This window comes from Hemitrygon akajei, chromosome 20 (assembly GCF_048418815.1).
Source record: "Hemitrygon akajei chromosome 20, sHemAka1.3, whole genome shotgun sequence".
Taxonomy (NCBI): Eukaryota; Metazoa; Chordata; class Chondrichthyes; order Myliobatiformes; family Dasyatidae; genus Hemitrygon; species Hemitrygon akajei.
In genome coordinates this window covers 13,573,423-13,585,510 of record NC_133143.1, presented here as the reverse complement: position 1 = coordinate 13,585,510, position 12,088 = coordinate 13,573,423, and the positions used below count along the sequence as shown (strand labels likewise).

The following is a 12,088-nucleotide window of genomic DNA, read 5'->3' as shown; positions in this document are numbered from 1 at the left end:
TACTTTTAACCTGATGCAGCAGTGAGAAAAGAGCATGGGCTGGGAGGTGAGGATCTTTGATGATGGATGCTGCTTTTCTACGACAATGTTTCATATAGATGTGCCCAATGGTTGAGAGTGCTTTACCTGTGATGTACTGAGCCGAATTCACTACCTTTTGTAGAATTTTCTACTCAAAGACATTGGTGTTTCCATACCAGGCTATTATGCAGCCAGTCAGCACACTTTCTACCACTCATCTATAGAAGTTCGCCAAGGTTTTTGATGACATGCCAAATCTACGCAGACTTGTGGGGAAGCAGAGGTGCTGTAATGCTGTCTTTGCAATTGTATTTATATGGTGGGTCCAAGACAGGTCCTCTGAGATAGTGACTCTCTCCACCTCTGATCTTCCAATGAGTACTGGCTCATGGACCTATGGTTTCCCCATGCTGAAGTCTACAATCAGTTCCTTGGTCTTATTGACATTGGGTAAGAGGTTGTTGTTACCACACCACTCAGCCAAATTTTCAATCACCACCCACAACACAGTGGTGTCATCAGCAAACCTTTATACGATATTGGAGCTATACTTCACCACATAGTTATAGGTGTAAACCAAGTAGAACAGGGGACTAAGCACATATCCCTGTGGTGCTCCTGTGCTGATAGAGCTTGTGGAGATGTTTTTCTCAATCTGAACTGATTGGGGTCTGCAAGTGAGGAAATCAGGATCCAATTATACAAGGAAGAAGCTGTTTCTGAAACATTGAGTGTGTGTCTTCAGGCTTCCGTACCACCACCTTGATGGTAGCAATGAGAAGAGGGCATTTCCTAGGTGATGGTTGTCCTTAATGATGAATACTTGCTGCTTTTTTTGAGGCATTGACTTTTGAAGATGTCCTCAATGCTGAGAAGGCTAGTGCTCATGATGGTGCTGGTAGAGTTTACAACTTTCCACAGCTGTTTCCAATTCTGTTCAGTGGCCCCTGTATACCAGACAGTGATGCAGCCAGTTAGAATGCTCTCCACGGTGCATCTTTAGAAATTTACAGTGTCTTAGGTGACATACCAATTCTCCTCAAAGTCCTAATGAAATATAGCTGCTGTTGTGCCTTCTTTGTAATTACATCAATATGTTGAACCCAAGATGGATCCTCAGAGATGTTGACACCCAGGAACTTGAAACTGCTCTCCCTTTCCATTTCTGATCCCTTGATGAGGACTGGTGTGTGTTCCCTTGACTTCTATTTCTAAAGTCCACAATCAATTCCTTGGTCTTACTGACATTGAGCGCAAGGTTGTTACTGTGACATGATTCAACTAGCTGATCTCACTCCTGTACGCTTCCTCTTCACCTTCCAAAATTCTGCCAACTATAGTTGTGTTGATGGCAAATTTACAGATAGCATTTGAGCTGTGCCTAGCCACATAAGTGTAGGTATAGAGAGAGTAGAGCAATGGGCTAAAACACATCCTTAAGATGCACCAGTGTTGATCGTCAGTGAGGAGGAGATGTTATTTCCAATCCACACAGACTGTAGTCTCCCAGAGAGGAAATCAAGGATCCAGTTGCCAAGGGAAGGCACAAGAGGCTCAAGGTTTGGAGCTTGTTGATTAGATTGAGGGTATGATTGTGTTGAACACCGGACTGTAATTAATAAACAGCAGCCTGATGTAGGTATTGCTATTGTCCAGGTGATCCAAGGCTGAGTGGAGAGCCAGTGAGATTGCATCTACTGTAGACCTATTGTGGCAATAAGGAAATTGCAGTGGGTCCTAGGTCCTTGCTGAGGCAGGAGTTGATTCTAGCCATGACCAATATTTTAAAACACTTAATCACAGTAGATGTGAGTGCCACTGGGCGATAGTCATTGAGGCAACTCATCCTGCTCTTCTTGCACGCTGGTATGATTGCCACTCTTTTGAAGCAGGTGGGAACCTCCAACTGCAGTAGTGAGAGATTGAAGATGTCCTTGAATACTCCTGCCAATTGGTTGGCACAGATTTTCAGAGTCCTACCAGCTAACACCATATTAGCCTGACACCTTGAAAGGTTTCATCCTCTTGAAAGATGTTTTGACTTGGCTTCTGAGACAGAGATCACAGGGCTACCAGCTGCTGCAGAGGTGTAGCTTTATTCTTCCTTTCCAAACATGCATAAAAGGTGTTGAGCTCATTTGGGAATGAAGCATCACAGCCATTCATGATGTTAGGCTCCACTTTGTAGGAAGTAATAGCCAGCAAACCCTGCCGGAGTTGGAGCATCTGATTCCGTCTCCTACCTCAATGGGAATTGTTTTCTCCCCCTTAAAATAGACTTCCGTAGGTCGTACATGGACTTCTTGTATAGTTCCAGATCACTGAGTTTAAATGCCACAGATTGAACCCTCAGCAGCCTGCAAATCTCCTGGTTTTTCCACGGTTTTTGGTTTGGGTACGTCTGGTATATTCTCAAAGGCACATGCTCATCCACAGAGGTCCAGACTTGGGAGTCCTCGTACAGAATTCCCTAAAGGTTAATTTGCAGGTTGAGTCAGTGGTGAAGAGGGCAAATGCATTGTTAGCATTCATTTTGACAGGACTAGATTATAAGGCATTGGAGTATTGTGAGTAGTTCTATGCCCTTTATTTAAGAATGGATGTACTGACACTGGAGAGGGTTCAGAGGAGGTTCACAAGAATGATTTTGGGAATTAAATGCTTATCATATGAGGAACAATTGATGACTTTGGGCTGTACTCACTGGAGTTTAGAAGAATGAGTGGGGATCTCATTGAAACCCATCAAGTGTTAAAAGGCGTGTATAGAGTAGATGTGGAGGCAATGTTCCCTATGGTGGGGGAGTCTAGGACCAGAGAGCACAGTTTCAGAATGGAGGGATGTCCATTTAGAACAGAGATGAGGAGGAATTCCTCTAGTCAGAGGATGGTAAATCTGGAATTTGTTACCACAGGCCATTGTGGAAGCCAGGTCAGTGGGTGTATTTAAGGCGGAGGTTGATTAGTCAGGACATGAAAGGTTGCAGGGAGAAAGCAAGAGAATGGAGTTAAGAGGGAAATGGATCAACCATGATGAAATGGGGAATAGACTGGATGAGCCAAATGAACTAATTCTGCTCCAAGTTCATATTGGTCTTGATCAAGCTGGTGCCAACCGTGCATATTATTCAGACTCAAAGATCAATCCATGAATATTGTAAAGTCTACTGACTCAAAGTGCTCCTCTGCCTCTCTTGACCACACTTTATTTGTCCCCACTGATACTATGGACTTAGTTCCTTCTTAGTTACTGGGAGCAGAACTACAGCCAAATGATCAGATTTTCCAAAATGTGGCATGGGATGGCACAGTAAGCTTTCTTGATGCTGGTATAATAGTGGTCAATAGTGTTGGTTTCTCTGGTTCCACGGGTGATATATTGGTGGTGGTCATTCAGACACTTCTTAAAGCTATCCTGGTTAAAACCTTTTTTGCAACGATAGAGAAAGCATCAATGTGCGTAGTTTTGTGCCTGCTGATTTACAGGTCTTAGTTTCTCCAGTGCCAGCTTGTCATAGGCCTGAGGTGGAATGTACACTTCTACCAGGATGCAGGTCTAAGTAAGGATGTATTGTAAATTGGAGTTAGGACAGCAAATAGAATCATTTTCATATGCACTAGACAATACAGGACATGTGTTTAAAGAGCTTAGTGATGGATGCCCCACCATTTTGTAGTTGGAATACACTGTATGCGTGCTAGTCCATGTAACCAAAGAGCTGCCTCCCCCCAGGACCATTCTATATCTTTTCTGCATCCTTTCCTTCCTTCATATCTTATGGTGCAGCAATCTTTTAACCAGAATTAGATGCAATGTCCTTGTTGAGCCAAAATTAGATGTCATGCCCTTGTTGTGGTTGTTTAATAAATATGTTATATAACTGCTTGGGGTACACCCTGTACTATGATATTCTGGCAATGGATGGGATGTTAGTCATGAGAAATGCTGTGTGTTTCTGGAGAGTTCTTCAACACATTCTTGACCTATTACTTGCAAATGATGGAAAAGTAAGATGGAGTCAGGTCCTCTGATGCAGAACCCTCAACTTCTGCTCTGGTAGCCCCATTATTAGTCTTGTTAAATTTGTGTTCAATACTGACCTCACCTCCCCACAACCACCCTCTCAATCCCAACTCCTCAGATGCTAAAAGTGGGAGATTCATTATTGGTGGTAACATTGAATAGATTAGATTCTCATGTTGGGTAGTGTTGAACCATCAGGGAAGCAAGATTTCAGAACCAATAATAAATCTCTGAAATGTCCCATTGAAGGAGATGATTGAATGTGTTTCTCTCTCCTTTCAGACAGCAGTATCAATAAATATATTTATATTATTAATATTTACAGTATCAATATTAATAATGTTGCAGTCTGCCCTTCACTAGTATTTAGTTAGGTTCCAGGAGAAGGGCAACTTGGGCACTTTACACTAAACCTGAGCAATAAATAGGCTTAGTTTTGTAATTATTATTAGATGCAATAAAGATACAGAGTGAAATAAAGCAGAAGTAATGAGCCTATGACACATGACAGATTGCTAACATGAGTGAGAACTAGGCTGATTAAATAATGTTCCAAAGAAGTAAAAAGGGAAATGGAAGAACCACACAGAGCATGAAATGTCTGACAACAAATATAATCTTTTTTCTGTTTGTCATAGAATGTGAGTATACAGGAAAACAGGGACTGCATGGTAGCATAGTGGTTAGCACAACACTTTGCAGTACTAGTGACCTGGGTTCATTTCCCGCTGGTGTCTGTAAGGAATTTGTACGTTCTCTCCCCGTAACCACATGGGTTTCTTCCAGGTGCTCCAGTTTCCTCCCACAGCCTAAAGACATACTGGCTGGTAGGTTAATTGGTCATTGTAAATTATCCCATGATTAGTCTAGAATTAAATTGGGAGACTGCTGGGCAGCTCAGCTTGCTGTATCTTACTGTATCTCAATAAACAAATAAATAAATAAAACTAAAGTTTGGAGCAGATTCAATGGACCAAATGGCCTAATTCTGCGCCTATATCTAATGGTAAATTTCATTTCATAAAGAGAGGGTCAACTAATGAGAAACCAAAATGGGACTTTTCTCAAGGAGACAGATGCTAAGTAAGTATTTTATCTATTAAATCTTTACCAAGGAAAAATAAAAGTACTGCTAAAATCTTAACAAAGGCAGGTTTAGTTGAAATTCTGGATGGGCTAAACCTGATAGAGGAGGTGTTAGATCCTCGTGTGGATAAATCACCTGGTCAAGATGGAACAAATCCCAAGTTGCTAGGGAAGAAAGATGATAAGTCACAAAGGCATTTTTAAGACACTTTTATCGAAGTGTAAAAACTCATGAGGACATAGATAGGAGTGAATGCATTGTTTTTTTTCCCATTGTCGGGGAGTCAATTAGAAGGCACAAGTTTGAGGTGAGAGGCAACTGATTTCATAGGAACTTGAGGGACAACTTTTTTTACAGCATGTTGTACATAAGTGGACTGAGCTGCCAGAAGACGTGGTTGGTTGAGGCAACTACAGTAACAACATTTAAACGGCAGCTGAACCATGAATATTTGGAAATGAAATGAATTTGAATGACAGGTGGGATTGAAGGATATGAGGTATTGTCGGCTGAAGAGCAAGTGTAAGTAGCTGATCTCAAATGAAATCTGAAATCCTTCACTCCTATTCTGATATTTTAGACTTCATTCTTCCTTTCCCATCTGCATCTCAAGATAAACCTTCAATTCTCTTCTTGCTGATCACATCACACTACTTTTCCTGATCACTGCCATTTCACAACCCTTTCCTTTTGTTTTGTCTGCCCTCCCTCAGTTCATTTCATTTCTAAACATTTACAATTCTGATAAAAGTTTGCTAACCAGAAATATTGTTTCCCTTTCTAAAGACACTGAGTTGTTCCAACTTTTCTGTTTTTGTCTCATAGTTCCAGTGCCTGCTGTATTTTGCTTTGCCCTCCATAGCCTGACACAATCCCAAGTATTTATTAGTATGTGACCTTGCTGAGCTTGTGCTATCGTTTCCCACCTCACTGTGTACAAATTACTTCCTTTGCCAGTTGCTAAATGCAGTCGGCATCCTGGCTGGTGACTATGAAGATCAAATTATGACAGTTTTCATCGCCACAGACCAGGCAGCCTCTATTTCTTGTACTCCTGAAAAGGAGTTGAGAATTGTTTTGATAAGACAGCAGAGGAAAAATGTAGTGCATACAGGAATTCTTTGCAGTTTCACTTGGACAGAATTGAGGACAGATGCAGAAGTTAATGTGAGGATCTGGATTAAGTCTACAAAGAGCCATAATGAAGCACTGCAACCTGTCAGTAACTGTTGCCTTTCTAGGACTCCAGCACTCTAGGCATGTAAAAATGGACAGATAAATTGCCCTCGTCCAGCTCTTTGTAGTTCCCTGTTGTTGTGGAACAGCTTTTCTCACAGGAAAGAATGAAAAGCTTCATTGATTCTTGTCCAGTTTATTGGAAGATGTTACCGTTGTGAATGACAGCATGTATGTGTGTGAAATTTGCAGTAGTAATACGTGTGAGACAATGTAAAGTATGTAAAGAGAGGTTTGAGTCCTGGGATATATTTGTGGTGTGTGCATGCGCACATGCCTTTATGAGAATGCTGGGGAGTTGGTTATAAATGATGAATCAGCAAGATAAAATCACTTACTCTGATATCAGAGAAATGACTTGAAATAGCTAATAACAAACTCAACATGCATCTACCCAACTCACCAAATAAAACTAGAGAAATCTATACAATGATGTGATAATCCCCACAGACTAAATCTATCATGTATTTTTACGATCAGCTCCAACATGATTGCTTCAAGCATTTCAGTCTGAATACTATTATCAGAATTTAACAAATGTAAACCACATTATATGAGTTGAATTTCTCAACTTTCTTTCAGGGATACATTTTAAGAACACGTCAGTGGCAGGAGGAAATAAAGAGCATAGCAAAGCACTAGGAGTTATTGGTGGAGGAACATCTGTTGGTAGAATTAATGCAGGTAAGTAGGACAGTAAGATAATCAATTGATTATAAATTGTTTCCATATTGGGAAATCATTGAATAATACAGCACAAGATTATTTGGGAGCTTCTTTTTCTCTTCAAATAGTTATCTTGTTCCTTTATTTTAAATTACCATTGAATTAGCAAAGCGGACAACATCAGTGCAAAGAGAAACTACTAACCTTTCTGGTCAATGATCTTTTACCAGAGCTAATTCTGCTGAAAGGTCTCTGCATGTAAACATTAACTCTGCATTTTCATTCTTCACAGATGCTGCCTGATCTGATTATTTTCAGCATTTTTATCTTTATTTGATTTGTAGTTTCATGCTCTTTGATTACTGCTAATTTATTATTTGCCTTGCGAACATACACATATATCACATTAATTAAAGAGCAGATAATGTTGCTGTATTGTGAATTCACTGTACTGTTACAAATGAGATTGGAACAAGATTTAACGTCACTTAATATTAAATCTACAGAATGAACTGTAGTTCAATGTAAATATAAATAAATACAAGTTTATATTATGTTGTTACAGGGAATCTAGGAGTGTTTGGTTCAGATAATACAACAACTGGCGGTTATATTCCATCCTTTTTCAAAAAGGAAGTGGGATCAGCAGGGCAGAGAGTTCAATTTGCTTTTGGTGGACCTTCTGGCAGTAAGTATTTATTTCTGCCTCAATCTTCCAACATCATGTACACAATAGTTTATTTTTCAAGCCAGAATAAATTTGTGAGGGCTTATTAAACAATCAACAAAGATTGTGGAAGAACTAATACTTTTGAAATTATAGAAATTTATAAGAGTGCAAGCAGTGAAATATTTTCTGTTATGACAAATTGGTCTCAAGTTTATTAATAAACAGTTTATTATGGGGAAAGGGAAAAGAAGATTTTAAATGGGTTTTGAAATATGAAATACTTCATCAAAATGACAATGATGCAGTGATGGAAAAGTTAGAATTAGCCCACCTTAGGTGTCAAAATGGAAGATAGCAGATGTATATATGTGGAATGTACTGTAGCTGTATTCAATATCAACCAGTAGGAAGGAGACTGCAGATTATGGAATCAGGAGCAAAAATCAAACTGTTGGAGGAACTGAACAGGTCAAGCAGTATCTACAGAGGGGGAAAGATGGTCAATGTTCAGAATCTTTATCATATTTATTATCACTGAGACATATTTGTGAGATTTGTTTCATGTTCCCTGAAAACGACACCTGCAAGAGAAGTGCATCTGGCTGCAGCTCCTAACAAACCTTGTTAGGGAACTGGAGCAGGAGCTGGATGACCTCTGGATCATTCGGGAGAATGAGGAGTTTATAGATAGTAGTTTCAGGGAGGCAGTTACACCAAAGGAGCAGCGCACAGGTAATTGGGTTACAGTCAGGTGAGGGAAGGGGAAAGGGCAGGCAGAGCAGGGCTCCCCTGTGGCCATTCCCCTCAACAACAAATATACCAATTTGGATACTGTTGGGGGGGTTGACTTACCTGGGACAAGCTGCGGAAGCCGGATCTCTGGCACTGAGTCTGGTTCTGCAGTGCAGAAGGGAGTGGGGAAGAAGAGAGCAGTAGTAAAAGGGGACTCAATAGTTAGAGGTACAGATAGGAGGTTCTGTGGTCGCGACAGAGACTCCCAGATGGTTTGTTGCCTCCCAGGTGCCAGGGTCAAGAATGTCTCTGATCACGTGCACAGCATTCTGAAATGGGAGGGTGATCTGCCAGATATCATGGTACACATCGGTACCAATGACGTAGGAAGAAAGAGTGAGGAGGTCCTGAAGAGTGAGTATAGAGAGCTTGGTAGGAAGTTAAAAAGCAGGACCTCGAGGGTGGTAATCTCAGGATTGCTACCTGTGCCACATGCCAGTGAGGGTAAGAATAGGATGCTCTGGAGGATGAACACGTGGCTGAGGAACTGATGTAGGGGGCAGGGTTTCAGATTTCAGGATCATTGGGACCTCTTCTGGGGCAGGTGGGACCTGTACAAGAGAGACGGGTTACACCTGAACTACAGGGGGACCAACATCCTTGCAGGGAAGTTTGTTAGTGCTATTGGGGAGGATTTAAACTAGATTTGCAGGGGGATGGGAACCAGAGTGACAGAGTAGATAGTGGAGCGGGGGTGAAAATAAATGATGTTAAAGTTTCATGCAAAGTCACAAATAGAATGGTTGTGTGTGGTGGTAATAATCTTCTGAGGTGTGTCTATTTCAATGCGAGGAGTATTGTGGGGAAGGCTGACAAGCTGAGGGCGTGGACTGACATGTGGAATTATGACATTGTAGTGAAACTTGGCTACAGGAGGGGCAGGACGGGCAGCTTAATGTTCCAGGGTTCCGATGTTTCAGATGTAATAGAGGCAGAGTAATGGAAGGTGGTGGGGTGGCATTGCTAGTCAGGGAAAATGTTACAGCAGTGCTCAGGCAGGACAGATTAGAGGGCTTGTCTACCGAGGCCATATGGGTGGAGCTGAGCAGCAGGAAAGGTATGACCAAGTTAATGGGGTTGTATTATAGACCACCAATAGTCTGCGAGAATTGGAGGAGCAAATCTGCAGAGAAATAGCAGACAACTGCAGGAAACATAAAGTTGTGATAGTAGGGGATTTTAATTTTCCGTATATTACATAGAAAATAGGTGCAGGAAGTAGGCCATTCGGCCCATCGAGCCTGCACCGCCATTCAGTATGATCATGGCTGATCATCCAACTCAGAACCCTGTACCTGCTTTCTCTCCATACCCCCTGATCCCTTTAGCCACAAGGGCCATATCTAACTCCCTTTTAAGTATAGCCAATGAACCGGCCTCAACTGTTTCCTGTGGCAGAGAATTCCACAGATTCACCACTCTCTGTGTGAAGAAGTTTTTCCTCATCTCGGTCCTAAAAGGTTTCCCCTTTATCCTTAAACTGTGACCCATCGTTCTGGACTCCCCCAGCATTGGAAACAATCTTCCTGCATCTAGCCTGTCCAATCCCTTTAGAATTTTATACATTTCAATGAGATCCCCCCTCAATCTTCTAAATTCCAGCGAGTATAAGCCTAGTTGATCCAGACTCTCTTCATATGAAAGTCCTGCCATCCCAGGAATCAATCTGGTAAACCTTCTTTGTACTCCCTCTATGGCAAGAATGTCTTTCCTCGGATTAGGGGACCAAAACTGCACACAATATTCTAGGTGCGGTCTCACCAAGGCCTTGTACAACTGCAGTAGAACCTCCCTGCTCCTGTACTCAAATCCTCTTGCTATGAATGCCAACATACCACTTGCCTTTTTCACCGCCTGCTATACCTGCATGCCCACTTTCAATGACTGGTGTACAATGACACCCAGGTCTCGTTGCATCTCACCTTTTCCTGATCAGCCACCATTCAGATAATAATCTGTTTTCCTGTAGCAGATCCCATTTCCTGGAATAGGAACTGCTAAACTTGGACCAGGCTTAATCCAGAGTAAGCTCAGCAGGCACCCCCAGTCTGAGTCCACTGGAGCAGCAGGAGCTAACATGGCCATTGACAATTTGGTCCCACATGGCAGTGAAAAACTAAGACTAATATGGGGCACCCTGCTGTGCCCGCAGACACTGGCCCTAGGGTGGAAGATCTGTTTTCAAATGCTGTCCACTGAAAGTGCTGTGTGACATACTTCCCCACAGATCTCAATCCAGCACTGCTTCCCCTAACTGGTTTATAAAGTCCACTTATACACATTTCAGAACTTGCAGTTTGTTAGTCATTGTTATATAATTTGCCCCAAAAATTGTATTGAATTGGTTTATTAATATAAGTCAAAAGTTAAACATGGTATGGCTTAATAAAACCTAAATGGAAAGGCTGGTATAGAGTGGATGGGGAGAGGGTATTTCCATTAGTTGTAAAGTCAAGTATCCAAGGGCACAGCCTCAGATTAAAGGAACATCTTTTAGAACTGAGATTAAAGAGTGGTAAATCTGTAGAAGTTATTGCCAGAAATAACTGTAGATGCCAAGTTGTTGGGTGTATTTAAAGCATTGGTTGATAAATCTTTGGGGTTCAGCTGAGCAGACCTAATGGGCCAAATAGCCTAAATAGCCAAATAGCTTGTATGTTGTAGTTTTATGATCTTAAATATTAACAACCTATTTTCTTCTCAAAGATCTTGATGCATGGAAAACCAAACCAACCCAGTTCCAACACCCAGGCTCCAACTACAATCCAGCCAAAATAAATTCTGCTGAACGCCTGGCCTATCCACCACCCATTCATCCAGTACATGGAAGGATTGATTGGGCAACTAAATATGGTGGCCATAGATAGCCATTACCATCAGAACCATTGATCAGCCTGAATTAGGAGTTTTTAATTCGAGAATTTGTCTCAAGGATCATCACCCTGAGCTAGTTCAGAAGCATCTTATTCAAATTTTTTTTCTATTTGATAACTGATAGGATTATTTGCTAATTTGGAATCAAGTAGATCATTACAGTTCAATATACAACAAGCTACTTTGATATGGATATGAACAGCAGCTGTAAGCTTGGTGCAAAGTTCTAAGAAGTTAATTTAAATTGTAATATTTAAATTGATTTGAATAAGAATTATAGATTAAATATTTATTTTCATACATCTTGCAAATACTACTCGTGCCTTGTAAATACTTAGCATTATGAATTGTCTTATCTTAATGCTGAATAGAATGTAAAACTTTCTTTCATGTTACACTATTTTGCATTGGGATCAGTATTTCTTGCTTAAACCTGATGATTATAGGCACCAGAGGAAGTGCTACTGATCATTCTCAATGAACCCTGTATCTTAACCAAAAAATTCTTAAAATGCATGTTAATAGGTACAAGATGAAATTCTTAAATCTCTATTGTACATTTAAAATGCTTCTTTGCAGAGAAGAGACCAAGTTCCTTCAGTAATGTTTGTAATGAAGTAATGATTTTAAGGTACTGTATTTTAGTAAATATAGATTTGCTGGAGTTTACTTGTCATTTTTCATGGAAAGAGAAAACTAATAAACGCAGTTTACCTCTC

At 40.9% G+C, this 12,088-nt stretch overlaps 1 protein-coding gene across 3 annotated transcripts in view; it reads left to right on the top strand.

Annotated features, from left to right (window-relative positions):
- Nucleotides 1–12,088, top strand: part of mak (male germ cell-associated kinase) — an 84,818-nt gene extending 72,730 nt beyond the window's left edge. For all 3 annotated transcript variants that reach the window (XM_073023880.1, XM_073023881.1, XM_073023882.1), the window contains exons 12-14: nucleotides 6,950–7,051; nucleotides 7,599–7,721; nucleotides 11,202–12,088. In XM_073023880.1, coding sequence (XP_072879981.1) covers nucleotides 6,950–7,051; nucleotides 7,599–7,721; nucleotides 11,202–11,362 — 386 coding nt within the window. In that variant the 3' untranslated portion in view covers nucleotides 11,363–12,088. The remainder of the gene's footprint in view (nucleotides 1–6,949; nucleotides 7,052–7,598; nucleotides 7,722–11,201) is intronic.